Genomic DNA, 27,832 nt, shown 5'->3' on the forward strand with positions numbered 1-27,832 from the left:
AACTGGTTTGTCTACAACTTTCATGTTGACTGTTTTTTTTTTAAACTCCAGATCTAACTGCACTTTATATATGGCTGGCGATCAGACAGTAACCCTTTTCTGAGTTTAGGGTCTACAATCCTTTCAGATTAGACCTCAAATGGACAGATCCTGTACGTGGACAGCAGAGCTATGGAAAACAAGAGGGATGCATTTGTAACCCTCTGTTTACATTGCATCCTAACTTCTTCAGCAGTCGAGTCCTTGTCAAGCCAAAAGGAGTGATAGTAGAAAATTATATTCGTACAGCCAACATTTAATTGTTGACATATAGAAAATACTTTTTTTTTCAGTTAATTTCTTAATTATAGGTGAGATCTATGTTCCTAGCCCAAATACTTGATGGGTGTCTATTTAATAATGTGAATATTTAGTTTGCCTTCACTGAAGGAGTGTAGGTCATAAGACATACTTACTACCAAAATAACCCTCTACAATGATCCTGATTATTCTGTTTAACTGATCTCTGGGCACTGTATAATATTGACTGGAAAGGCACAAAGAACATTCCTTGCTTTTCTGCTCTTTGTGAGTGGACATGGGAAGGAAGAAAATCCTTTCACCTCTGCACAATCAAAGCTGCTTTTGGTCTTTTGGATAATGTCAGACTAATCACTGTGTCAAGAGATTGGACCAAATCTTTAACAATTCAGAGTAAAATGAATTCGGGGCTCCCTTATTCTCAAGGGCCCCCAGGCTATTTTCCCTAAAATGTACAGGTATTGTGAGTAACTTATTACTAGGTGTCTTGTCTCTTTCCTGTCTAAACCTGCAGTTCACAGTGCAAGGTCAGCACAGAGTGTGAGACTGTACTCTTTATGCAGTGGATTTTAAATCACTGGAACAAAGAAATGTAAAATGTGGAAATGTGAGAGCTGATCATATTGATTGAAGCTATTGTTCCACAAATTTTAGGAGATTGTATCCAGTAGCAGAGAAATTGGTCCGTGGTTAGTTTAGTAGATTCTGACAAGAGATTTTTTTTTATATTATTTACTTATTTCTGAAAATAACAAAAAGCTTGTTTAAAAATTTTTTATTTTTAAAAGTCTACCCAGTTAACTCACTTGACTAGATCAGAGTGTTACTGAGAAGAAGGTTTTAGCTTCCTTCTCTAAACAAATATCTTTACTTAACATCTTGCCCTTCAGTGCTAGATAATCAGCAGACAAGTGAGACTCGCTAAAAACTGTGGGTGGTGGAATGGATCCTCCGCACTGAGAGGACAGAACAACACGTGCCATTTTCTAATCATTGTAGCCTGTGAACCTCTCTAAATAGGCAAATGAGGCCAAGGGTGATGGAGGGTCAATGAGAGCTCGCGGGGTGACGCCATTCTGCTGGGGTTCTGGAGAGGCCAAAGCTGGAGACGGCCCCATTTGTGGTCAGCAGAGCCTTTTACTTTCTGGCCGTGACTGGCAACTGCACCAACCTCCTCCTCTCCCTCCCACTGCACACTCCCACTTCCTCAGCGACCCGGCCCTTCTCCACCTCCTGCCACAGCACTCGCAGCTTCTCCCAAGTGCTAGTTAACCTCGGGGGCTCACGCAAATCCATGGCCCGCGTGGGTGTGCGGTGCGGCCCTCTGAGGCCTCTGGCTCCTGGTCCGGCCTTGCCGCGCCGGCTCCGGGGGCTGCCATTCCACCCTGACGTCGCCGCGTACACGTACCTGGGGCGGTGCGGTCACCGCTGCCTCTGCCACTTCGTGTGTGGGACGCCGGCCATCACCGCATTTCCGCGTGGACGCCGGCAGGGTGGAAGGCCTGGCTTTCCCCGGCCACCCCAGCCGCCCTGGCGCCTCTCGCGCGACTTGGCCTCGGCCCCTCGGGGGCGGCGCACTGCTGCGCATGCGATCTCAGCGCCTGGCCCTCCCGCGCGGCTGCCGCCCTTTTCACAGCGCTCGCGTCTGCACTAGCGCCGTACCCGCTTCAACTGCCTGCAACCGCCGCTGAATTCCCTCATCCACACGCTGAGAGGACGAGAAAGGCGCCCTGGGGCAGGCTCTCGGGAAAGCCCGCAGCCGCTGGACGCGGGAGGACATGGAGGTAGGCAGGAGCACTCACCCCGCGATTTCGTGTGGTCCGCGAAGCTTTTTCTCTTCAGGACAACACTGCACAATGGCATCCATTAATAATACGGTGGGGAACGGGTGCCGCTGCGCTCGCCTGCAGTCCCAGCGCTTTGGCAGGCCAAGGCGGGCAGATCACTTGAGCTCAACAGTTCCAGACCAGCCTGGGCAATACAGCGAGAACCCATCACTACCAGAAATGTAAAAAATTAGCCGGGCTAGTGGCGCTTGCCTTTAGTCTAGTTACTTGGGAGGCTGAAGCGGGAGGATCGCTTGAGCCCAGGAGTTTGGGCTTCAGTGAGCTCTAATCACACCACTGCACTCCAGCTTGGGCAACTGAGCAAAACTCTATTTCTAAAAAAAGAAAAAAGCGCCGAGATTGTGCCACTGCACTCCAGCCTGGACAACAGAGCAAGACTCAGTCTCAAAACAAAAACAAACAAACAAACAAAAGAAAAAAGCGGCAGGGATGTGAATGTGAATGGAGCAAGGTGTTTTCTCTTTCGGGGGTCTCAGACTTTGTATCTTTGCTTGCAGGTGGACTGACTGCCCCATGCCCTTCAAAGTTAATTGCAAAAGAGTTCATTGCAAGAGATGATGTGCTGGTGGAAAGAGAGATGCTGCTGCTTCTTTCCTCAATGGGGTTTTACAGGCAGATAATGACTGCGTTGCAGCTCATTTGTGACTGTGATTCTGTGTCCGGAATTGGTGGGTTCTTGGTCTCACTGACTTCAAGAATGAAGCCGCAGACCCTCACGGTGTTACAGTTCTAAAGGCAGCGTGTCCGGAGTTTGTTCCTTCTGATGTTCGGATGTGTTTGGAGATTCTTCCTTCTGGTGGGTTCGTGGTCTCGCTGGCTCAGGAGTGAAGCTGCAGACCTTCATGGTGAGTGTTACAGCTCTTAAGGCGGCACGTCTGGAGTTGTTTGTTCCTCCCGGTGGGCTCGTGGTCTCGCTGGCTTCAGGAGTGAAGCTGCAGACCTTCGCGGTGAGTGTTACAGCTTATAAAAGCAGCATGGACCCAAAGAGTGAGCAGTAGCAAGATTTATTGCAAAGAGCAAAAGAACAAAGCTTCCACAGTGTGGAAGGGGACCCGAGCGGGTTGCCACTGCTGGCTCGGGCAGCCTGCTTTTATTCTCTTATTTGGTCCCACCCATGTCCTGCTGATTGGTAGAGCCGAGTGGTCTGTTTTGACAGGGCGCTGATTGGTGCGTTTACCATCCCTGAGCTAGATATAAAAGTTCTCCACGTCCCCATCAGATCAGTTAGATACAGAGTATCGACACAAAGGTTCTCCAAGGCCCCACCAGAGCAGCCAGACACAGAGTGTCGATTGGTGCATCCACAAACCTTAAGCTAGACACAGGGTGCTGATTGGTGTGTTTACAAAACCTGAGCTAGACATAAAGGTTCTCCACGTCTCCACCAGACTCAGGAGCCCAGCTGGCTTCACCCAGTGGATCCCGCACCGGGGCTGCAGGTGGAGCTGCCTGCCAGTCCCGTGCCGTGCGCTCACACTCCTCAGCCCTTGGGTGGTTGATGGGACTGGGCGCCATGGAGCAGGGGGTGGTGCTCGTCGGGGAGGCCTGGGCTGCACAGGAACCCATGGAGGGGGTGGGAGGCTCAGGCATGGTGGGTTGCAGGTCCTGAGCCTTGTCGGGCGGGAAGGCAGCTAAGGTCCGGTGAGAAATCGAGCACAGTGCCGGTGGGTCGGCACTGCTGGGGCACCCAGTACACCCTCCGCAGCTGTTGGCCTGGGTGCTAAGCCCCTCACTGCCCAGGGCCGGCAGGGCCGGCTGGCTGCTCCGAGTTGGGGGGCCTGCCAAGCCCACGCCCACCCGGAACTCCAGCCGGCCCGCAAGTGCCGCGTGCAGCCCCAGTTCCTGCTCGTACCTCTCCCTCCACACCTCCCTGCAAGCTGAGGGAGCCGGCTCCCACATTGGCCAGCCCAGAAAGGGGCTCCCACAGTGCAGCAGTGGGCTGAAGGGCTCCTCAAGTGCCACCAAAGTGGGAGCCCAGGCAGAGGAGGCGCCGAGAGCGAGCGAGGGCTGTGAGGACTGCCAGCATGCTGTCACTTCTCAATTCCACTGAGCGGTAATGTCAATATTAGATCAGATAACAAGAGTAAGGAGACAGCATGGCAGAAACGCACGTGTGTCTGTGGTGAGTGTTTTCTGGGGTACACTTGTTACTTCCCATGAGCCCTTTTGTTCTGAATTTTCCAGACCCCTGCGCAGATGACACTGTTACTTCCTCAGGCTGTTACCTGCCCCCTCAGGCCCTATAAGCAAGTAACACATACCTGCCTAAGAGCAGTGTTTCCTTTACATTTCAGGTTATATGCCACTTACAACATCAATTTAAATGCGGCAAACATTCGTTATTCTAGGTTAGCATAAAATGGATTAGAAAATTTCACAGAGGACTATGCATGGTAGTGAGTCAGTTGTGTGTATGTGTGTGTGAAATGTGTTTCATACACCGATATAAAAGTTTGAAAGTCACTGCTTTAGAGAGTTTCTGTTGGAACAAGCTTCCAAGCAACCCATACGTCTGTACTAGAGGAAAATCTAGGAATATCACTTTAAGGAAACATAGGGTCGTGTGTGGGAAGATATGGACTCAAAGAGTTTGTAGAGCAAGGAAATCACAGCTGCTTAGCATGGGAGAGTTTGCCAGGATAAATGATGATGATATGTTGACAGTGATAATGTTAATCATGCTAATTATGATAAAATGAAACTTTTTTCAACTCATGCATTTTCACCTTTTGACATTTCTGAAGTAGGAATATTTTAAGATTTAGTGGCAAGTCATAGTTTTTGCTTCATATTTTTCCTTTAAAATTTACACTAAAAAATAAAGGTGAGCTTCTCTGATTACTCTAAAAATAAATGAAATTGCATCTATTTTCATGAACTACTTAGTTCCTGTAATGGCTAGTTTTGTGTCAACGTGACTAGGCTGTAGTACCCAGATATTTGGTCAAATACCAGTCTGAGTATTGCTGTGAAAGTATTTTTTTCAGATGACATTAACATTTAGATCGGTAGACTTTGAGTAAAGTAGACTACTCTCCATGATGTGGATGGGCCTGATCCAATTCAGTTGAAGGCCTTAAGAGAAAACAGACTCAGGTCCTACAAGGAAGGAGGAGTTCTTACATCTGCTTTCAAGCTACAGCTGTAACATCAACTTTTCTCAGAGTCTCCAGCCTGCCCTGAAGAGTTCTGATTTGCCAACCCCCATAACTGAGTTAGCCAGTTTCTTCAAATAAGTACCCCCACCTCTACACACACACACACACACACACACACACACACACACACACACACACACAATCTTCTGTTGATTCTGTTTCTCTGGAGACCCCTAATACAGTTGTACTACAAACTTCCCAGAAGTTATAGAAAATAAAGCACATCTTGATCAAATTTGGATACGTTTTTGCCTTTTTTTAAAGGCTTAAACTCTTTAGGTTAATGCGTAGTTTTCAAATTTCTTTTCTCATGTTCAAATAGCTGTTTCTTTAAGCAGGACAATCTTTCCTTATATTTTCAGTTCAGATTTCCTCATTGGATTATTAGAGGTTAAAAAAATTATGGACATTGCAAAAAGGGAAAAGGGGAAACCAACTTACATCTATACTACTTTATGTTCTGATTTCTGAAAGGGAAAAGAAGTTTGTTGCAATCTTCTGTGTTTCTTATTAAGCCTCTGAATTTTTTCACTGCTCTGTCTTACAGTTTTAGTATGCTTAGCCTGGTGTGTACTAGACATTGCCTCTGGCACTACACCACATGCATCTAGTGTGGGCCTATATAAACTTAGTCAAGCAACTGTGTTAGAAAAAAAATTTTATTCTGTGGTGAAATAAATCTTTTAGAATTTGAATTTACATTCTTGCATTTTTTTTTTTTTGCAAGGAGAAAATCCTATAGGCACCTTTCTAACCATCCACCCAACTAGGAATTGGGAATCCAAAAAAATTGAGAATCCACTCAATTTTTGTATACCTTCAGTATTAATTATAACAGAATTGATGAGACTGTTACAAGGTTGTAAGCATTTTCAACCGTTTATAAAAAACATAATGTATAACTTTTAATGAGAAATTTTTCTGAGTGCTCTAACAAATACAGCTTCACATTGCTAACACTCAGTCTAGTTTTAGAAAATATATATGAAATTCTCTGTATTGTATCAAAAATGTTTATCATTTTTAGTAAATAAATGAATCTCCATCTACTGTTTGTCAGTAGCTCTTGCTCTGCAGTTTGGGGTTGGCAACCTCCTACAGAACAGATGCCCCTTCAACCTATATACACTTTATCTCCTTTGAACCACTGTAGTTTTGGTCTCTGCTACAGCAGTGTAATAATCAAGTAATAATCAAGACCTATATGAAGAAAACTGGAAATCTTTCCTGAAAGAATAAAAGATCTACATGCATATATAGACAGGAATAATTCCTAACATTCATTGAGGTTTTACTGTGCTAGTCACTGTATTGAGTACCAATTTCTCATTACTTAATTATCTGCAGAAACCTTTCAAGACTGGTGTTTTTGCCACCCTTTACAGATAAAGACAACAGGGTTCAGAGAGGTGGGTTTATTGACCAAGGATTCATAGTCAAGTGAGGCATCAGGACCCATAGCAAGTACTTTATGACATGATCCCACCCCTGTGCTTCAGTTCCTTTGTTCATTATCCACATGGAAGTCTTGGTCCTGCAAACATGGTAAATTTTCCAGACATTAATTTAAAAATGTGGTTCAATACCAACCACAGTCCCAATAAGATATTGTTTTGGGTTAGGAGGAAACTAGCTGTGACTTTAACTTGGTAGAGCAGAACATAGTGACAACCATGAAAAGTCTAAATTAGAAAAATAGATAATGATTGATGCCTTGTTCTACTAGATGACAAAATATACTATACATCAACAGCTATTAAAAGTGTGTTACAAATGTGAATGAAATAAAATAAATAAATAAATATTAATAGAATTGATATTCCTGAAATAAATTTGCACATATATGAAATTTTGAATATGGTAAAGGTATAATTTGAAGCAAATAATGAAAATACAGCTAGTGAAATAAATTGTTTTGAGACAATTGACTGAACATTTGGAAAACAACATCTGTCTTACACACACACCCAACACACACACTCTGCAGATGCAGTGAATTGAAAACTTAAACATAAAATAGAAACCATAAAACGAGAAGATAAATACAATCTGGAAGATCTGAGGCCATTTCTAAGCATAACTCCAAGCGTGAAGGCTTATCATGCCCTTTACTTCTTCCAAATAGTCTGAAAATATGAAATTCCATGCATTTAGGGTCTCTAAGACATTTATTACCCGGGCCTGAGGGATCTCTCAGACCTCACTTCCCACCACTCTTTCCCTTACTCTCTTTCAGCCTCACCAGCCTTTCTACACATGAAGCCCTTTCTCTTCCAAAGCCTTGATACTGGCTACTCCCTCCCCTTGGAGTGTGACTTCCCATGCTGTGTGACTTCCTCCTTTGTTTCAGGGGAGAGCTCAAGTGGCAGTCCCTAGACCTCATGTCACTTTCTCCAGGCTCACCCTGCATGGCAGTTGATTGTATCTCTTAACCGACATTCTCATTTGCTTGCTTTGTTGGTGAGTTTTCTCTCTTCCCGGAACTTTTGCATCCCATGAAAGCAGGGATATCAGTTATTTATTCCTGCATCTTCAGCCTCCAGTACAGGCTGCATACATAAACCATGTTTAAATAATAATTCATTTCTTTGAATGAAATAATGAACAGTCCCACAACTAGAAGGCATAAAGGCATGATTGAGAGCATTTAATACATATAACATTTAAAACTTTTGTACCACAAAGGAAACAAACAGAACAGCAAAAGGATAAAACATCCCACTAGAAAAATGATTCAACACTTATATGATGACAAAGATGTGTAGAATCATATGTCAACTACCGCTACAAATCAGTAAGCAAAAAGGTAAAACAATGAAAATTTAAGAAAAAAACAATTTATTGAAGAAACAAATAGCCCCAAAACGTACCAGAAGATGTTAAACCTCACTAATGATTAAATCAATGCCAAATAAAATGATACTGAGGTAAGATTTACAAGTAAAACTAAAGTTACTGACAAAATCAAATGTTAGTGAAATTGTGAGAATATATGCCTTTGTACACATTATTGGCAAAAGTACGAATTTGGTCTCTAAAGGGAAATTTAAATATGTCCACATAATGTCAACATGTTCTATAACGAAAAACAAACTAAAGTGCTTTTTCTATTCTCTCACTCAACAATCAACACAGAAGACTTCTGTGACTAAAGGTGATGGGGTTAAGCCCATACACCAAGCAATCAGTCCTGTGGCAGACACCAGCTGGGTGTCCTTCAATTCAGTTTTGACACCTTCAATTCAGTTTTAACGCCAGGTCTGCTGGGTGAGGGCTAAGTCTCATAAGACATCCCATTTCCAATGCCAATTATAAGCCTCAAGTTCTTTTTACCTGTGCGTCTGACCAGTCAATCAGCTGTAAGTCTGGGTTACCACAGCCCCCTTCTTGGGTTTGATTAATTTGCTAGAGCAGCCCACAGAACTCAGAGGCATCTACATTTAGCAGTTTATTGTAAAGGATATTGCAAGAGATGCAGATGAAGAGATGCATAGGGTGAGGTATAGGGAAAGGCTGTGGAGCTTGCATGCTCTCTCCAGGTTTACCACCTTCCAGGAACCTCCACGTCTTCAGCTATCTGGAAGCCCTCTGAACCCAGTCCTTGAGGGTTTTTATGGAGGCACTATTCTGTAGGCATGACTGATTAAATCACTGGCCATTGGTGTTCTGCTTAACATTCATCCCTTCTTCCCTCCACGGAGGTTGGGGGCTGGATCTGACTATCTTAATTCTCTAATTCTGCCTTGGTCTTTCAGGTGTCCAGCTCCCATCCTGAAGCTAGCTAGGGACTACTAGCCATTTGTCAACTCATTAACATACAAGTACCACTTTAAGGAATCCAAGGATTTTAGTAGTTGTATGCCTGGAAACCTGTTAAAGACCAGATAGACGCTTCAGAGTATATACATGTGAATACCATTTGATTTTTTTATTCTAAAATTTATCTTGAGCTACTAGTCAAGTTTGCAAGGATTTCAGTACACATGAACTTATTGTAGCTTTGTTTGTAATAATGAAAATGAGACATTCCATGGTCATTAGGTTTGAAATATACCTGTGCACAGCATGTGTTGAGATGAGAAAATATCTATGACCTATTTAGTGAATTTATTCGTCAAGAAATCTTGAGCCTGCTATTTTCTGGGTTGGTTTCTGAATTCTTGCATTCCTTTCTTACCATAAGAAGCTTGCCATGTTGAGGGTGATTATAATTTTTAAAGTTTATATTTTTTACTCTATCTGGCTCACAACACTTGACCTAAAGTTCTGACAGAAGCTGGAAGATAAACTGGTGTGTGAGAAATTACCTTAGTCTGGGTGTTTCCAAGGCAGAAGCTGTGTCCAGTGCACATGTTCTGTGATCCCAGAGAGCAGGAAAGGGCAAGGACAAAGAGGGTTTGGCCATGACCAAGGGTGACTGGTGCTCCATCCTTCTGGAACCTGGGAGCTTTGTGAAATGCATCTTATTTCAGGAAGTGTGTCTCCACTGGCTTACATCCCCACAGTCAACGTGGCCTGGGTCCTTCACTCTCCACATTTCTCAGCTGTGCATGCTGTGGTGATGCATGACCCTCACAGTGTGCAGCATGGGAGGAAACCCATACATGAAGTAGAGGGTTCACAGAGCAGGTTTGGGATGATCCAGGTTTTCTGTCCTGTGAGAAGCCATCAAAGCCTATGGTTGCTGCAAGAGGAATAAAAGAAAAGGTGGAGCCTAGAAAATTCTGACATATTAGGCTGAAAAGGGACCTGGCATCGAAAGACAAGTGGTGTCCAATATGGCATGTTAGCATTTTCCTCTTCATTTACTATAACTTAAATCCAAGTAAGATGGGACTTCCCTCTATTTAGAAAGGTCTTCTTTCACTTTCTTTCAGGATTTACTGCCTCAAGATGGGTATGTTGGAAGATTCCAATAGTTCTACTGGATGTGGAGTCAGAAATTGTGTGGAATGCCTGGTGTTTCTTTCAGTTCTTCTTGGATGCCAATCTGAGGCACAAATCACATTTCGAGTGTATTTCCTTGGGTTCTGGAGAGGATGTCTTCATTTTCTGCTAAGCATTTAGGGAGCAGTTGGGTGAGCACATGACCAATCAGCCTGAGCATTTAAGGCAGTTGGAGGAAAGTGTCAGTTATGGTCATCATTCTCCTCTGTGCCAAACAGGGGCTGATGGATGGTCAGGGCAAAGCCCAGTGCTGTCCTCATGGTTCTGGGAGGGTCTGCATTGTCTGCTATCCCCAAATAAACTGATGAGGACCTGCACTCCTGTCCTGAATTGACTCCCAGCCTTGAGGTCAAGAAGATGACAGATATTTGGGGTAACGGGTCCCAGAGGGTCCTACTGCCACTTCCTCATTGCTTTCTCTGGAGGTTCTACAAACTTGACTACTGAGCTTAAACAAAGCCATAAACTGGCAGAGGAAAATTACAGTGCATCCAAACTCCAGAGATTTTTAATTAATCTTTTCAAGAGGTTAGGGAAAATTTTTAGTATTCAGATTCAAGTTTTTCTTCAGATCTTGAATGTCTGAAAATTTTTTATTTTAGCTTTTAGTGGACATATAATAATTGTACATATTTCTGGGGTAAATAGTGATGTTTGGATACACATAATGTATAGTGATCAGATAAGTGTAATTAGAATATCCATCATCTCAAACATTTATCGTTTCTTCGTGCTGGGAACATTCAATATCCTCCTTCTAGCTGTTTGAAAATACAGAATATATTATTGTTGTGGTCATCCCACAGTGGTATAGAACACTAGAACTTACTCCTCCAATGGAGCTGTAATTTTGTATCCTTTAACAAGTCTCTTCTCATTCCCCCACTCCTCCTATGCATTCCCAGCCTCAAGTATGCTCTGTTCTACTTATTTCTATGAGATCAACTCTTTTTTAGCTTTCACATATGAGTGAGAACATGCAATATTTAACTTTCTTAAAAATTTTATCTAATACTTTAAAAGTTACGATTTCCCCCATTTGTTTCTGTTTCTTCAGTCTTTGGGTTCTAAACTGAGTAAAAAATGTCAAAACTTGATTTCCTACCTTCCTGACTCATACTAATGTTATCATGTGTCTCTGACTCCTAGAGTACCTGCTGCCTGCTTTTTTACTTCCCCTTCCCCCACCCCAAGCCCCCAAAATTGTATAATTATTTTTTAAATTTCATTTTAGTTTGTTTTTAATTCACAAATAACAATTGTACATACTTATGGGGTGCAAGTATGATGTTTTGATACATGTATACTTGTGTAATGATCAAATCAAGGTAATTAACATATCCATTACCTCAAACACTTGTCATTTCTTTGTGGTGAGAGCATTCAAAATCCTCTCTTCACAACATGAATAAACCTAGAAGACATTGTGTTAAGTGAAATAAGCCAAACACAAAGGGACAAATCCTGCATGATCTCACTCATATTTCATGTTTAGCCAACTATTAAAGAAGGAAAAAGCATGGGCCGGTTTACAAATGAATCCTCATTATACACCAGCAACAGAAAGAAGCAAATGGCATTATACCATAGTACCCCTCCAGGTGGTGCTGAAAGATGGTGAGGAAGGGAAACTCCCCAGTGGTCAAACTACAGGCAGTTTAGCTGGTTGTTAATTTTTTCTAGAAGGAGACAGGCACAGAAGTTTGGATATGCACTGATTTAGGAGCATTGGATAACAGGTTATTATTTTGCTGAGAGATTTGTGAAGAACAAGGCTGGAAAATTAATGGCAGGCAAATCTGGAGAAGAGGACATTGAAGAATTTCTTGAAAAGTGCACAGATCATGAAGATATTTGTTTTACATAAATGCGCATGAGAGGGCATCCACTGCAGAGATGGGTCTTGATGGTATGGTAGATAAGATGACTCATCTAGTAGATAATCAGTCAATCTCTTTTGCCAGCAGGCTTGCTCATTGGGCCTATGAGAAATTTAACATGGAAGCAGGGATGGAAACCATGAATGGGCTCAGCATTATGACATTTCTCTCACCAAGGTTAGCATGTGATTTGGCACTATTTCCAGGCGTCTGGCTGGACTAGTAGCATAGTGATTACTTTGGACTCCTTTGAGCATACAGTAAGCAATGTTAGTCTTTATAGGGACAGAATAATATTCTGGGGACAGTTTTGTCTTCCATGCCCCAACCATTTATGTAATGAACAAAGCCTTCACCATCACCATGGCATCCCCTGCAATATCACCTGTAACCAGGAAACATATTTCACAGCAAAAGGGGTGTGGCAATAGAATCGCCCTTGGAATTCATGATTCTTACTTCATACCTCAGTATTCAGAAGCAGTGGGCTTGACTGAATGATGGAATGGGCTTTATTGAATGATGGAATGGCCTGCTGAAGGTTTAGTTATTGAAGCTGAGAAACAATACTGTGTAAATAAGCACTGCTTTCCTACAGGCTGCAGTGTATGCCCTAAACCTGCAGTCACCATAACCTGATACATGAGTCCAGAAACCAAGAAGACATGAGAGTGTCTTGTACATGATGCATAATAATCCAGTTGAAGAATTTTGCTTCACTTCACTGAAAGTTTGGGTTTGGTGCGATGGTTAATTTTATGTACCAACTTGGTTGGGCTATGGTGCCGAGTTTTTGTTCAAACACCAGCCTAAGTGTTACTGTGAAGGTTTTTTTTTTTTTTTTTGATGCGATTAACATTTAAATTAGTAGACTTTTAGTAAAGCAGATTACCCTTTATAATGTGAGTGGGCCTCATGCGATCAGTTGAAGCCTTAGGAGAAAAGACTGACCTGTTTCCAAAAAGAGGGAATTTTGCCTCCAGACTTTGAACTCAAGCTGCAACATCAACTGCTGTCAAAATTTACAGCCTGCTGGTTTGCCCTGCAAATTTCAGACTTGCCAGTTCCCTAAATTGTGTGAGCCTATTTCTTAACTCTCAATCTCCCTCACTGTTTTTTTTCTGTCTTTCCATCGGGATGTGTGTGTGTGTGTGTGTGTGTGTGTATTTGTGTATATATTCTCTTCTACACATATTTTTGGTTCTGTTTCTCTGGAGAACCCTGACTAATACAGTGAATTGGAAGATCCTAGTACCAAAGGAAAGACTTTCACATTATATACATATATAAAATCAAAAACAGGAACTGCCACGTGGTTGACTTGGTCTTCCCATGCCTTTGAATCATCAGGCAGAGAATGAGGTTACTCTACTGATACAGGTGAACTTTATTGATAGGTTACTCTATTGATAGTTCTTTAACATCTAGAAAGACGAGCTGTTGTAAATTAGGACTCGTTTGTCCTTTAGATACACTGTATACACAGATAAGTAAAACAAAATGCACAATCATAAGAAACAATGGTGAATCTCGCGTCACTGTAAGCACACTGGCTTAGAGCTCTCTGCACCTCCCTTTTCCCCTCCTTCCCTGAACCAGTCCACAAACACCATGCCATCCCCCCCACAAAATAACATTTCCTATGAATTTTAACAAAAAGTTATTTACAAAATGTGTCATTTTACTACCTCTAATTTTAACATATATCAGGTACTTCAGAGCATCTAGAAGGAACAGACATTTCAAAAAAGCTTAGCGTCGTCACCTCTATATACAGAAGTAATAAAATGCACAGAGCGGTCGCCCAGGACGTGGACCTGTCGGCTCCGTGGCCTAAACGGGCAGCCGAGCCCGCGCCTCTGGACCGCCTTCCTCGCCCTCCACAGCCTAACGGCCTCCGGGCGCATTTGGGCGGCGCCATGTTTCCTCCCCGCTTACCGCCGCCACCCGAAGGCGCTGAGTCCCGGCGGCTCGGCGCGGTCTCGGTCTGGGTCGGTAGGGTTGGGCCGGGAGACCCGCGGCCGGCGGGGTCCAGGCTGGGGGAAGCCGCCGCTGCCATCAGGTCCCCGAGGTGGAGTAGGAAGAGGTTCGCCGCGGCTTCAAGGCCTGGGCCCGACGGGGGAGCCACAGCGGGGGCTCCGGAGCCTGCAAGGCGGAGGCCGCGGCCTGTCCCGGGCCCAGCTCACCCCAGGCGCAGGGCCGAGGGCTGGGAGGGCTCCGGGGGCTCCGGGGAACAGGCCGGCTTCGGTCTCCCCGCGCGCTCTCAGCATCATCAAAGTTTATTATCCACGGAGCGTCCTGGAATCCACCCGCTTCGGATACTGAGGAACAGCTGTATAACAACGCAAGGAGTTTACAAAACAAGATGACAGTCAACATGTGTATATATAGCGAAAACCAACAACGCAATTTAACAAAACTATGATAATTAGCAAACAATAAATGTATTTTCTTGGTCTGGAAATGGCATGAGCACATTCCTTTCAGATTTCCATCTACTTTGAGCTCAAACAATATTAGAAGAAAAACGACATCCCCAGTGCCCTGTCCTCCAAGGTCAGTTTGCTCTACGTAAACTTGATCTTCCTTCTCAGAAGGGACTGGAGTCTCTAAATTTGCACCAGCTTGCCGGCAGAGCCACAGCAGTTCTCTAATACAGTGTGCCGGAGGGCGCTCTTCACCTCCGTGTTCCTCAGGGTGTAAATAAGTGGGTTCAGCGCAGGAGTGACTACGGTGTAGAAGAGAGCCAGGAACTTGCCCTGCTCATGGGGGGTGCTCTTGGCTGGCTGGAGGTACATGAAGATGATGCTCCCGTAAAACAGAGACACCACGGCCACGTGGGAAGAACAGGTGTTGAATGCCTTTCTCCGCCCTTCTGCTGACCCGATCTTCAACACGGCCCGGGCAATGTGGCCGTAAGAGACCAGGATGAGCCCCAGAGGCAGGACAACAAAGACAAAGCTGGCCAGGTACATCTCCATCTCATTGAGGCTGGTATCCACACAAGCCAGTTGCATAATGAGGGGCATCTCGCAAAAGAAGTGGTCGATGCAATTGTTCCCACACAGTGGTAGGAGCATGGTGAGGGTGGAGCCCACCATGCTGGTGGTGAGACCCCCCTAGCCAGGAGGCCGAAGCTAGCCCAAGGCAAAGCTGTGGATGCATAATGACAGTGTAATGGAGTGGCCTGCAGATGGCAGCGTAGCGCTCATAGGACATGGTGGCCAGCAGGACACACTCGGTTGCCCCCAGCCAATGGGAGATATAGAACTGGACCACACACCCTCCATAGCTTATGGTTTTCTGTGGTCCCCAGAGGTTGGCCAGGAGCTGTGGGACAATGCGCGTGGTGAAGCTCATGTCCAGGAAGGAGAGGTTGGCAAGAAAGAAGTACATAGGCGTGTGGAGGTGCACATCCATACGGGAGACCAGAAGGATGATGCCATTGCCCAAGATCGATACCACGTAAAAACCCAAGACAACTATGAAGAGGACAGTTTCTAGTGAGGGTCGTGCAGAGAAGCCCAGGAGGACAAAGACTTCTGGAGAAGTCACATTGGCTATTTCCATCATTGTATGCTGGGGGTGGGGCAAAAGACCACCTGTGGAAGAGCCCAGGGCATACAGGGCATGAGACATGAAGCAATTACATCAGTTACCAAACATTAAAAGTAAATTTTAGTTCATTTTATCTTGTTCTTTTTTAGAGACACAATCTCACTGTGTTGCCCAGGCTAACTTCCAACTCTTGGGATCAAGCAATCCTCCCACCTCAACTTCCTTAGTAGGTTGAGAATACAGGCACGCACTACCACGCCTGGCTAAAAGTAAATTTTATACCCATCGTTTTCAAAAGCAGCCACTCAACAGCTCTGTGGATGGCATTGCATTACCTTCCTCACGGCCAACTTGGACTGTATAATAAAAGACTGGGGGGTGTTCACTGTCTGGGGAAAATGGACATTCATGCAAAATCCTTAGCACTGTTTTTTTAAAATTGAAATAGTAACAACATCTATATGCAACCTAAATGTTTAGCAATAAAGGGTTAGTCAGGTAGAGGGTGGTCTTTCATGTGATGAGCCACTGTACAGGCATTAAAATTGTGCCCTCTCAAATTCCACAATCATCTGAAAATTTTTGCTGTCATTAAGTATATCCAGTTTTTTTTTGTTTTGTTTTGTTTTGTTTTTTTTTTTGAGACGGAGTCTCGCTGTCACCCAGGCTGGAGTGCAGTGGCGCGATCTCGGCTCACTGCAGGCTCCTGCCCCCCAGGGTTCACGCCGTTCTCCTGCCTCAGCCTCCCGAGTAGCTCCCGAGTATATCCAGTTTTTTATCCCTTCTTACCACCCCTGCTCCTACCACTCTGGCCCATCTTGCCATCATTTACCATCTGAATTTTGATCTAATACTCTAACTCATCTCTCTGCTTCTCCTTTGCTCCCCTTCCAAGTACTCTCAAAAAAGTGTTGGGGCTCAGAAAATGATAGCCCAACATGAAGGCCTCAGAAGCAAAAGTTTCTCTTTCTCCTGCCTTCTTGTCCCTGGCCCCTCATTCTTCCCCGTGGTTAGCCATAGAAATTAGAATCCCTCTTCCCCAAAGTGACACATAGAAACCAGAGCCCCTTTTCCTCAAAGCCAGCCATAAAACCTAAAAAATGTTACTCTAACTTTCCCTCCACCTTTCTATGTTAAAAATAGCCATAAATAAATTATCTGACCTACCTTACTGGATCGTAGGTCATAAGACCTCCATTCCAGAGAGGTCTTACTCCATACCAAGAAAAAAGGAACACTGCTCAGAGAAGCCACAAAGAGTCTCGCAGATGGGTCTTGCTGGGCTTCGTCACTCAGTCCATCAGCATTAGATAATGCCCTTCATGTTCAATCATATTTCTACAAGGCTGTCCATATGTCTTTGAACCTAAGCATAAAAATGGGAAGTTTCTCCTGTATCTTTGGATCCTCATCTGAAGGCTCCTCTGTCATGTAAAACTATGATCAAATAAATGTGTATGTCTTTTCTCCTGTGAATCTGCCATTTGTCAGTTGATTTCTGTGAAATTTCAGAGGACGAAGGTGAAATTTTCCCTCACTCCTACGAAAGCAATCAGAGGATTACATTAAGACATATGATCACGTCAGTCTACTGCTCAACACCCTAATTGTCTTAGTACAAGGCTTGCAGCTGCAGTTTGCTATACTTACAGTGCTTTCTCCCCAAGACATCCACACACCCCCTTTCTCACCTTCTTCAGGCCATTTTTGAAAAGTCACCTTATAACTGAGGCCCTCCCTCACTGTATTATATAATATTGAAAACCCTTACAACTCCCTTCTCTCTCTTTCCTGAATTATTTTTATATAAGGTGATAATCTTATAACAAATAAACTACTCTTATTTCTTTTGTTTGCTACCTGTCTCGCTCCACTAGATTGTAAATTCCATGGAGACACAGTTTTGTCTTTTGTTTACCTCTGGGTCCCCAGTGTCTAACCCAGTGTCTGATACACAGTAGTCCCTTAATCAATATTCATGGACGTGCATCGTGAAACAGGTTGCTAGAAAGGTTCTGGGGGGTGGAAGAGGCAGGACTAGAGTAATATGAAGGCAGAGTGGAAGGACTCAGCATAAACTTTCAGTAGTGTTGTCAGGAAAGAGCTCTTGGAACTACCAGAGGCATGCAGAGGGGTCTGGACTATCCTCTGCTTTCGTACAGTTGGAATAAAACAAACACGATTTAGCAGGAGCAGTGCGTAAAGTCAGAAACTGGACAATTTCAGTGTGCTTCAGATGTCCCTGAAGACCTCTCGGGCCCTTCTTTGCAAAAACATTAATTCTAGCCTGTATTTTAAAAAGAAGAATCAATTTATTATAGTTAAGATTTACCCAAATTTGGGGAACAGTGCAGCTGTGAACTTAACTATCAGCCTTCTTAAAATCCCAGAGAGTAGAATTTACCTATCCCTGTAACTGGAAGTCAATTAAACAAAATAGACATGAACAGACACGTGCATTCAGTTTTAAAAATACAGGTGGGTTTTCCATTGTGCATGTATAGAAATGAGGCTCAGAAAACTCCAGGCATTTGTTAAAATTCACATGTGGAAGCTGTCCCAGTGTGAACTTACTGTGTCAGAATACTGAGACAATCGTCTGGCCTGTATATAGTAGGCCAGGGAAGCATTAATACTGTGGGAGAAGGCATCCTGGAGAATACATCCCAACCTCCTCCAAATCAGGGAGGCAAGCCGGGGGCGGTGGCTCATGCCTGTATTCCTAGCACTTTGGGAGGCTGAAGTGGGGGGAATCGCTTGAGCTCAGGAGTTTGAGACCAGCTTGGGCAACATAGTGAGAGATTGTCTTTACAAACAAATAAAATAAAATGACTGAGTGTGGCTGTGTGTTCCTGTAGTCTCAGCTACTTGGGAGACTGAGGCCAGAGGATGGCTTCAGCCCACGAGATCAAGGCTGTAATGAGGCATGATCGTGCCACTGCACTCCAGCCTGGGCAACAGAGCAAGACCCTGTCTCAAAACAACAACAAACAAACAAACAAATCAGGGAGGTAGTTGAGACCTGTCAGAACGTGGATGTTTTCATCATGTGAATGATGAAGAGAGAAAAGATGAACTGGGATTGGGGGAGTTAGGTACAACTGAGTCATGACACAGTCAAAGTGGGTGTACTGTATACAGAGTCACCGCAGGTGAGCTGAAAAACAACAGGTTAAACTGACAACTGCATTATGACCCGTGGGTGTAAGTATTATATCCCATCTGTGGAAAGATAAAAATTTTGTTGACTCACAGTTGATAACATACAGACAATGTGTAAATGATGCTGAGAGAGGAACCACAAGGTCACTCATGAGGTAATAGTTTAGTAGAATTTTTGAGGAAAAAGAGATCTTTGTGGTGATCTGATCTACTTCTAGAAATGTTTAGTAACTTATCCAAAGCCCCTGGGCTGCTTAGTCATACTGGAGCTATACCCAAGATACTCAGATTCTTAGTACAAAAATAGCATTTTCAGTAAAGGAAGAGGTTTGCTTACCCACAGAGATTCACTAAAATTGTCACAATTAAAAACTCACTTTTCAAAACGCAACCCTATCCCAAACACTGTGCCATTAAGACAAAGATAGCATACTGAAAGTTAAGGAAACATCTTGCGTTCAAATTTTGTCTGAGTTAATTAGGCAGTCACAAACTGTATCGCAGAGCATAGGCAACCTGCTAAAATATCAAAGGCCACATGAGAAAATCAGATCATTTAAATGGATCGGTGCTCATCAATTTTAATTGGAATTAACAGAAAGTCTGAGATCCCAGTTTATCTTAAATACCATAAAAAACAACAACAAACAAATGACAAAATTCAAAATGTCACTTACTAATGGTGAGCTAGCAACATCATCTCCATTTATGCAGGTGGAAAATGTTGTAAAATAGGCAATATTTTATTAAAAAGACTGATAACATTCATGAATTCAATTCATATGGCATTAAAAAAATAGGAGATTAGCCAAGGGATTTTAAAGCCCTGCAAATAGTGGAAATCTCTAAGTCGGTGGTAGCAGACGTGTTAGATTCTGTTCAAATTCATGTCTAAAGGACACATTATTAAGTATTTAAATCACAATGGGATTGAACTAGAAGAAAGCACTTAAAATATTTTGTAAGAAAATTGATAATCAAAGGAGTGAGAATGGCTCATGGTGTTTCCAGATGAGAAATTATATGCAGACCCCAAAGGACAAAGTGTTACATAAAGTCCTTATAATTCTAAGACATTGATTGTAACCCCTGGAGCCTTCAGGAGGGAGCCTGAGGGTGATGGTATATATCAGGGGAGTAAAAGTGGAGGGAAAATAGCTTTTGGGATTTCTTTCCCTTTTGGATAATTATAACTTCATTGTATTACACACACAGAATTGTTTCTTTTTTATGACTAGAATATTATTTTCGTTTTGTATACCACCAAACTGCTTATGGAGCGTAAGAATCAAGTCTCTCCATCATGTAGTGGGGGAGAGTCTGAGACATTTGCTCATTCTGTTAATTTTGATACATGCTGCTATAGACTCTTTTTTAAAAAAACCCATTGATTTTATTATTGGTATATACATCAGTGATGAGATAATGTTTTTCTTAATAAGTTAAATTTATCAATTTATTTTTATTTTGGTAAAATACAGACAACATATAAATTTATCATTATAACTATTTTAAGTGTGCAAGTCAGTGGAATTAAGTTCTTTCACAAGACTGTACCGTCACCTCTATCAAGCGTCAGAAGTTTTTCATCACCTCAAATGGAAAACCTGTAGCCATCAAGCAGTCTTCATTTGCCAGCTCTCCCTAGCCCTGCCAGCCACTAATCTGCTTTCTCTCCGTATGGATTTGCCTATTTTGGATATTACATATGAATTGACTTATATCATACATGTTATTGTGTCTGGTTTCTTTCATTTAACATGATATTTTCAAGGTTCATCTATGTTGTAGCGTGTATCAGTACTTCATTCTCTTTTAAAGAGGAATAATATTCCATTCTATGACTCTACCACCTTTTGTTTATTCATCTGTTGACAGACATTTGGGTTTGTTTGTTGATGAACATTTGAGTTGTTTCTACCTTTTGGCTATTGTGAATAGAGTTGCTATGAACATTCACGTACAAGTTTTTGTTTGAACTCCGTTTCTGATTCTATTGGGTATACCTGGGAGTGGAATTGCTAGGTCTTATGGAAATTCTATGAACAACTTACTATTGAACCAGCAAACTTTTCTGCTGCAGCTAAACCATCTTTACATTTCTACAAGCAATTTGTGTTCCAGTTTCTCCACATAATCACCAGCACTTGTTATTTTCCACTTTTTACAATCTTTTTTTTCCTTTATGGCCATCGTAGTGGATACAAAGTGTCATCTCATTGTGGTTTTGATTTGTGTTTCCCTAGCAGCAAATAATGTTGTGCATTTTTTACTGTGCTTGTTGGCCACTTACTTGTCTTCTTTGGAAAAATTTCTATTCAAGTCTCTTGCCCATTTTTTGATTGGGTTGTTTGTCTTTTTGTAAGTGTTCCTTATATACTCTGAATATTATACCCTTATGAAATACATGATTTGCAAATATTTTCTCTCATTCTGTATACTGTCTTTTAACTCTTTTGACAATGTCTTTTTGATGAACAAAAGTTTCTAATTTTGATGAAGACTAATTTATCTATTTTTTTGTTGTTGTTTTTGGTTTTCATGTCATATTTAACAAAACAGTGAGACTTCCAAGATCATGAAAATGTACTTCTATGATTACTTCTAAGAGTTTTTAAATTTTTTTGCTCTTTCATTTAGGCTTTTGATATATTTTGAGTTACTTTTTGTATATGCTGTAAGGTAGGGAGGGTCCAACTTCATTCTTTAGCAGGTGTCTATCCAGTTGTGTTGAACTGGATATACGTGTTGAAAGGATTACACTTTCTCTATTGACACCCTTGTCAAAAGTCAAGTGACATAAACCCATAGATGTATGTTAGCTAGTATCTAGTCTAATGGGTCCAAATATGAACCGTATTCTGAAGACTCTCTGAATTATATTCCTGGCCAGCACCTCTATGCCAAACTTCAGATTCATATATCTAACTGCCTATACTACAGCTTCATTTGGATGGTGTTATGAACCGAACTGCGCCCTACACCCATTCATATGTTGAAACCATGACCCCCAATGTGACTGTATTTGGAGATAGGGCCCTTAAGGTGATAATTATGAGTAAATGAGTTTATAAGAGTGGCAGTCTAATGTCATAAGATTGGAATACTTATAAAAAGAGTAAGAAATACTAGCTATCTTCCCTCCCTCCCTACCCCACTCTATTTCTTTCCACACATGCACAGAGGAAAGGCCAGATGAGGACACAGCAAGCAGGCAGATGGCTGTGAGCTGGAAGGGAAGCCTCATCAGAAACCAACCCTGAGGGTACCTTGATCTTGGACTTCCAGTCTCCAGAACTGTGAGAAAATACATTTCTGTTGTTTGCCACCACCCAGTTTGTGGTATTTTGTTATGATATCCTGACCTGCCTAATACAGATGGCTAATGCAAAGCTCTAGTGCAACACTTTAGAAAATGAACCCTCTTGTACACCTGACCTCCTCCAGCTGCAGTCTCCTCTTCTCAGTTGATGACAACTGAAAACTCTATTCTTCCATTTGCTTAGTCCAGAAGCTTGGAGTCCAGGTGGTTCCAAACCCCTGGCACAGTATGCCAATCACTGAAACGATGAGTTTTGCGGCAGAGAATGAGTTTATTTATGAGGGAGTCAAGTGAGAAAGCAGGAGAACAGGTCTCAAATCAGTGTCCCTGAAAATGGGATTTTAGGGATATTTATGGGATAGAGGAGTGAGGTGGTCCAAGGTGTAGGAAAATGTGATTGGGGTAGGAAAAAATGAGGTAATCAGTAATCTGTTCAAATATAGTCAAACTTCATGGCTCTTCATAGCACACATGTTCACAAAATGGTGTCGTTAACATGATCTGAGGGTGGAGTTTTGGGCACTGTGACATCCAAAGGTCACCCATTGGATATTCACGCAGGTCCAGTTGGGGGCCAGTGGTTTCAGCTAGCTTGAACTGGACAAGACTTGACCCTAGTTCCTGAAAAAGAACTTAAGCAGTCGTTACCACAGTGATCTATATGTGAGAGATGTTATCTATAAGGAAACTGGTGGAAGTTTTATTATATATTGCTTAGCTACGTGACCTTTAGCTATGAAAATCTTAAAATAAACTAGAAGCAAGTGAGCAACTAAAAGCAAGCGAATAAAGCCAGTGAGGCAAGTTAAGTCTGGGCCTAATCAGGGGAGCCCTCGGCCTCAAACACTGACCCCTCTCATTTCCACGACCTCTGTTCCTCACATATAATCTGTCAGCAAATCCTTTTGACTACTTTTAAAGATATCCAGATTACAATCATTTTTACAATGAATCACCCTGTCTCAGCTAGATCACTTGTATTAAAATCACAACCATTTTACTTGAAAATGCTTCACCGACTTCCTACCTGACTCTATAAATACCCCATGTTGTTTCATAATCCATGAGTATCTACCGTCTGCGCCTTCCCCTTCCATACACATTACCTCTCTGATCCCAATTCCCACCACTTCTCCCATTCCTCCTTCAACTGCAGCCTCACGGGCCTCCTTGCTCCTCAAACACGCCAGGCTCTCACTTGCCATGCTGCTTTTAGCTCTTGCCGGTTCCTCTGCCTAGAATAGTCTCTCTCTCTCTTTTTTTGATACAGAGTCTCGCACTGTTGCCTGGGCTGGAGTGCAGTGGCCCGATCTCAGCTCACTGCAACCTCTGCCTCCCGGGATTACAGGCATGCGCTACCACGCCTGGGTAATTTTTTGTATTTTTAGTAGAGACGGGGTTTCACCATGTTGGCCAGGCTGGTCTCGAACTCCTGACCTTGTCACCCACCTGCCTCAGCCTCCGAAAGTGCTGGGATTACAGGCTTGAGCCACCACGCCCAGCCAGTTTCCATCTCTTAACAAGTGCTTGGCTGAGGCCTCACATCTGTCCTTAACCTTTACCTCAGAGGCATTTTCCCTGATGGTGTTACTTCGAATTGTCAAACTTATCCTTTTCCCACTTCAGCTCTATTTCTCTCCGGAGCACTGTTCACCACATATTGAAGCATTCTACGCACTTATTTTTACTTATGTCTCTTTTTCTGTCAGAATAGAAGCTCATGAAGGCAGTAGTGTCTACTTTGTTTCTTCTGCATCCCCAGTTTCTGAGCAAGGGCACGAAGATGCAGCTTAATAAAGGAGTGCTGATGAGTGAGCAGATGTGTGAACTGAAGGAGGGGGCAGCGACCACTGTGGGGATGCAAGAGCAAGTAGAGGAAGGAGGCCTCACTTTATTGCAAACAAGCAATCTTTCTGCAACTCGTCAGAAGGATTAGAAAGGATAAGAGTGCACTCTGGGTTTTGCAGTTTCTCATTTCTTTTCAATTCACGTAGAATACAATCACTCCACTACCAAATATTTTTCATTCATGCATTTCCTAAACTGTAACCACCTGTAAGGAAAAAACTCGAGAGCCTTTGAGAAAGTTGTAATGTCTTGCATATCCTCATTTTTATATGTTCTCTATTTCTGTTTAGAAGGCATTGGGTTACTGAGTATTAAAAATAAAAGAAACTGCTGAAAAGAATTTTTTTTCAAAAATGACACAAATATTCTTTTAAGTGACAATTACACTACCCAAGCCTTTTATTTTTTCACTCAGACATTTCTTTACCTATTTGGTCATAGTTTTTTCTAAACATATGCTGGTTTAAATTAAAATACTGTGACTATTTTCTTGCAAACCTTTTTCAATTTTTGTTTTCCTATTGAAGCTATTAAAACAAGGAAATGCCTCTTGCTAGTTAGAGCAGTGCATTGCTTATAATTAATGTCTTTTGGCAATTTCCCAGCAATTGAGCTTCTCAGAACTCAAGTTTCCATGGTCTATCCTTGAGCAAAGCAGTAGGTTTGGCCTCCCGTGTCATATGGATCACAGTTAGTGGGGTAGAATATTGAGAACTAATTCAGCTATTCATTATATGTGGGTATTTTCTGCACGGTCTCATCATGGCCTATACGGAGTACTCAGTCTCATCCCAAGATGGCTGAAACTGGGGTGCAGATGGAACCAAGGTGGAGCCCAAATAAAAAATCAGGTCTCCTGCACACAGAAAATGAATGGTGTTTTCAAATCAAACTACAAGTCAAAAAACACACAGACAGACACTCCAAATTTGAGATGTTGGCCTGAAACCTGGCTGCTTCTTGAAACAGAAAACCCTTAGATGAGTAGTAATAGAGATTTCTATTTTTAAGAATGGCAGAGGACTCCTAGAAAAGATGCATAGAAAAACTTGGCTGGGCACAGTGGCTCACATCTGCAATCTCAGCACTTTGGGAAGCTGAAGTGGGCAGATCACTTGAGGTCAGGAGTTTGAGACTAGCCTGCCCAACATGGTGAAAACCTGCCTCTACAAAAAATAAAAAAATTAGCTGGGCATGGTGGCGTGTGCCTGTAGTCCCAGCTACTCAGGAGGCTGAGGAGGGAGAATCGCTTGAACCCAGGAGGCAGAGGTTGCAGTGAGTCGAGATTGTGCCACTGTAGTCCAGCCTGGGCAACACAGTGAGACTCTGTCTCAAAAAAAAAGAAAAAGGAAAAAGAAAAAGAAAAGATGAGTAGGCAAAGTAATAAATACACTTTTTGTGTTTTCATACCGCAACTAATTTATTTTAGAAAAAATGCATGCCAAGCTGGGCATAGTGGTACATACCTCCTGTAGTCCCAGCTACTGGGGAGGCTGAGGCAGGAGGATCATTTGAGCCCAGGAGTTCTAAGCTTTAGCACGCTCTGATCATGCCTGGGAATAGCCAGTGCATCTCAGCCAGGGCTACACAGTGAGACCTTGTCTTTTATAAAAAGGAAGAAAGAAGTAAAAAGCAAAGAAAATGAAAGAAAATGTATGCCAGTATGATATTTTCAATGCAAAGTAACTCCTTGTAGAATACTGGTGGTCCAAGGAGCAGCATATGGAAAAGGTGGAAGGAAATAATTGCACGGAAAATCCCAAAGTGGATCATTCAGTTCTTGTAGGTATATTTTGTTCTAGACCGCATTTTTAAAATGTACTTTGAGTGTCCAAATACCTCAAATAGAAGAGCGAATTGCTCTCTAGGTTTTGGGTTTATGCAAACCTGAAATTTTCAGTATCAATAAAATCTTTAAATTTTACTTGCTACATACTTCTTGAAGGGAGACGTTGCTTGACATTTTAATTTTACCTAAACTAAGCCTGAAACAGGTTATTTTTTAAACTACAGTATCTAGTCACCCTTGTGATGTGAAAGCTTCTCTTCTACAAAGAATGGCATGAATTTAGCAAACAAGGGCTTCTAATTTAATGACTATTTGACTAGAATTATTAAAATTCTACTTAGTCCAAAATAAAATTACCAAGAAGAATATGTAAAATACATAGGAAATTAAAAATAGAATTTGCCCCAGATAATCAGTGCAGGAGTAATTGTCTACAATTAGTTGGCAGCAAGCTGCATGAGACCTGGTAGAAGACAGAGGATCTGTGTAGAGCTGTAGACCAGAATAATATGAGGAAGCACATATTCTGCAACCAAATATCTGTCCTTAGCTTCCCTAACTGCAGGATCTAATCAACAGCGGAGCCAGCAGGGAGCGCCAAGCTGGCCTTACTCAGTCTCATGGCTAGAATCAGTGCCCTTGAAAACAAGGCAAAAGAAATGCCCATCATTTGGATATAATATAAGTAATTGTCTCTAGTACAGTATGTCTTTCCATTGGAAGCATAAGAACAAGATGTTCACAGTTGTTATTAAGCATGTGTCAAAGCATTAGTTATTGATATATTCGTATTTATTGTTACAGTAGTCCCCCCGATCAGTTACCCACGGTGTACTACAATAAGGTATTTTGAGAGAGACAGAACACACATTCACATAGCTTTTATTACAGTATATTGTTATAACTGTTCTATTTATTATTATTAATCTCTTCTGTGCCTGATTTATGAATTAAACTTTATCATAAGCATGTATAGAAAAAACATAGTATATACAGGGTTCCGTAGTATCCATGGTTTCAGGCATCCACTGAACTGGGGGGCTCTTGGAAATTATCCCCCATGGATAAGGCGGAACAGTGTATTATAGTAATTATTGTGGGCAAAGCAGAAAGACAAAAGAGCTGGTTCTAAAAGCATTTGAATAATAGGGACTTATGTAGAGTTACTCCAGAAACAAATACCCAAGTTAAGATTACTAAACTATATATGAATTTATTTAACTTTCTACTTAAAATAAATCAAAACTACTTGCTTCTCTACCAGCCATAAGTTATTGGTAATAACTTCCCAATTTCTGCAGGTTAACCTCTAATCTTATTAAAAAATTTTTTTTAGAGACAGGGTCTCACTCTGTCACCCAGGCTGGAGTGCAGTGGCATGATCATAGCTCACTGCAGCTTCAAACTCCTGGGCTCAAGGGATCCTCTAATACCAGTCTCTGGAGTAGCTGGGACTGACTACAAGTGTGCGTCACCCTGGTTTAACTTCTAATTTTATGTGAACAAGAGAACCTTTATAAGTTGCTAATTATTAGTGTCAAACAATTAAAACAATGGGCACCAGAGCATTGAAAAACAAGCTGAGTTGATTACTGATAATGGATAGGACCACATGTCACTAAAAGAAACACACCACACAGGCTGCTGAGTGAAAACTTCATGTGAGGTTGTAGAGAGAGAGCTCATGATGGCTGTGCTGATGAAAGGTCGAAATTTTGCATACTTGGAAGGACAGAATTAGGCCACAGATCTGTAGACAGTTTGTTAAACCGAATTGTATCATTCATCAGTCAGGAAAACATTTTTAGTTAGGTCCTGATGCTAAAAGAGTTGGTAAATAAGACCTCTCCAAGTTTTTCAACACTATTAGCTTTGGGTTTTATATCCTTCGAAGTTTCTGTTCATGTAACAGCTTCTGCCAGGCAGCTGCATGTAGGGAAACACAACTCTCAGCTGTGATATATTCAGGCAAGTGGTGTCATAAAGAGAAACCTTCCATTTACATTTGCAAATATATCATG

At 42.2% G+C, this 27,832-nt stretch overlaps 2 protein-coding genes and 1 long non-coding RNA gene across 3 annotated transcripts in view; 1 reads left to right on the plus strand and 2 right to left on the minus strand.

The window, feature by feature from the left end:
• Positions 1-2,032: 2,032 nt before the first annotated feature.
• Positions 2,033-27,832, plus strand: part of GCSAML (germinal center associated signaling and motility like) — a 59,075-nt gene continuing 33,275 nt past the window's right edge. The window contains exons 1-3 of the mRNA XM_032137002.2: positions 2,033-2,084; positions 2,645-2,992; positions 22,036-22,151. The gene's annotated coding sequence lies outside the window, so the exon portion shown is untranslated. The remainder of the gene's footprint in view (positions 2,085-2,644; positions 2,993-22,035; positions 22,152-27,832) is intronic.
• On the minus strand, positions 7,932-13,928 carry LOC116457668 (uncharacterized). The gene is made up of 4 exons (XR_004245078.1): positions 13,821-13,928; positions 11,601-11,666; positions 9,613-9,989; positions 7,932-9,175 (listed from the first exon to the last, which is right to left on the minus strand). It is a non-coding gene; the product is annotated as an uncharacterized LOC116457668 (long non-coding RNA).
• Positions 14,742-15,705, minus strand: LOC116457666 (olfactory receptor 2C3). The gene is given in 2 exon segments (XM_032137000.1): positions 14,742-15,251; positions 15,253-15,705. Coding segments are annotated over 2 exon segments (963 nt in total).

The sequence above is a fragment of the Hylobates moloch genome, unplaced genomic scaffold (genome assembly GCF_009828535.3).
Source record: "Hylobates moloch isolate HMO894 unplaced genomic scaffold, HMol_V3 SCAFFOLD_18, whole genome shotgun sequence".
Taxonomy (NCBI): domain Eukaryota; kingdom Metazoa; phylum Chordata; class Mammalia; order Primates; family Hylobatidae; genus Hylobates; species Hylobates moloch.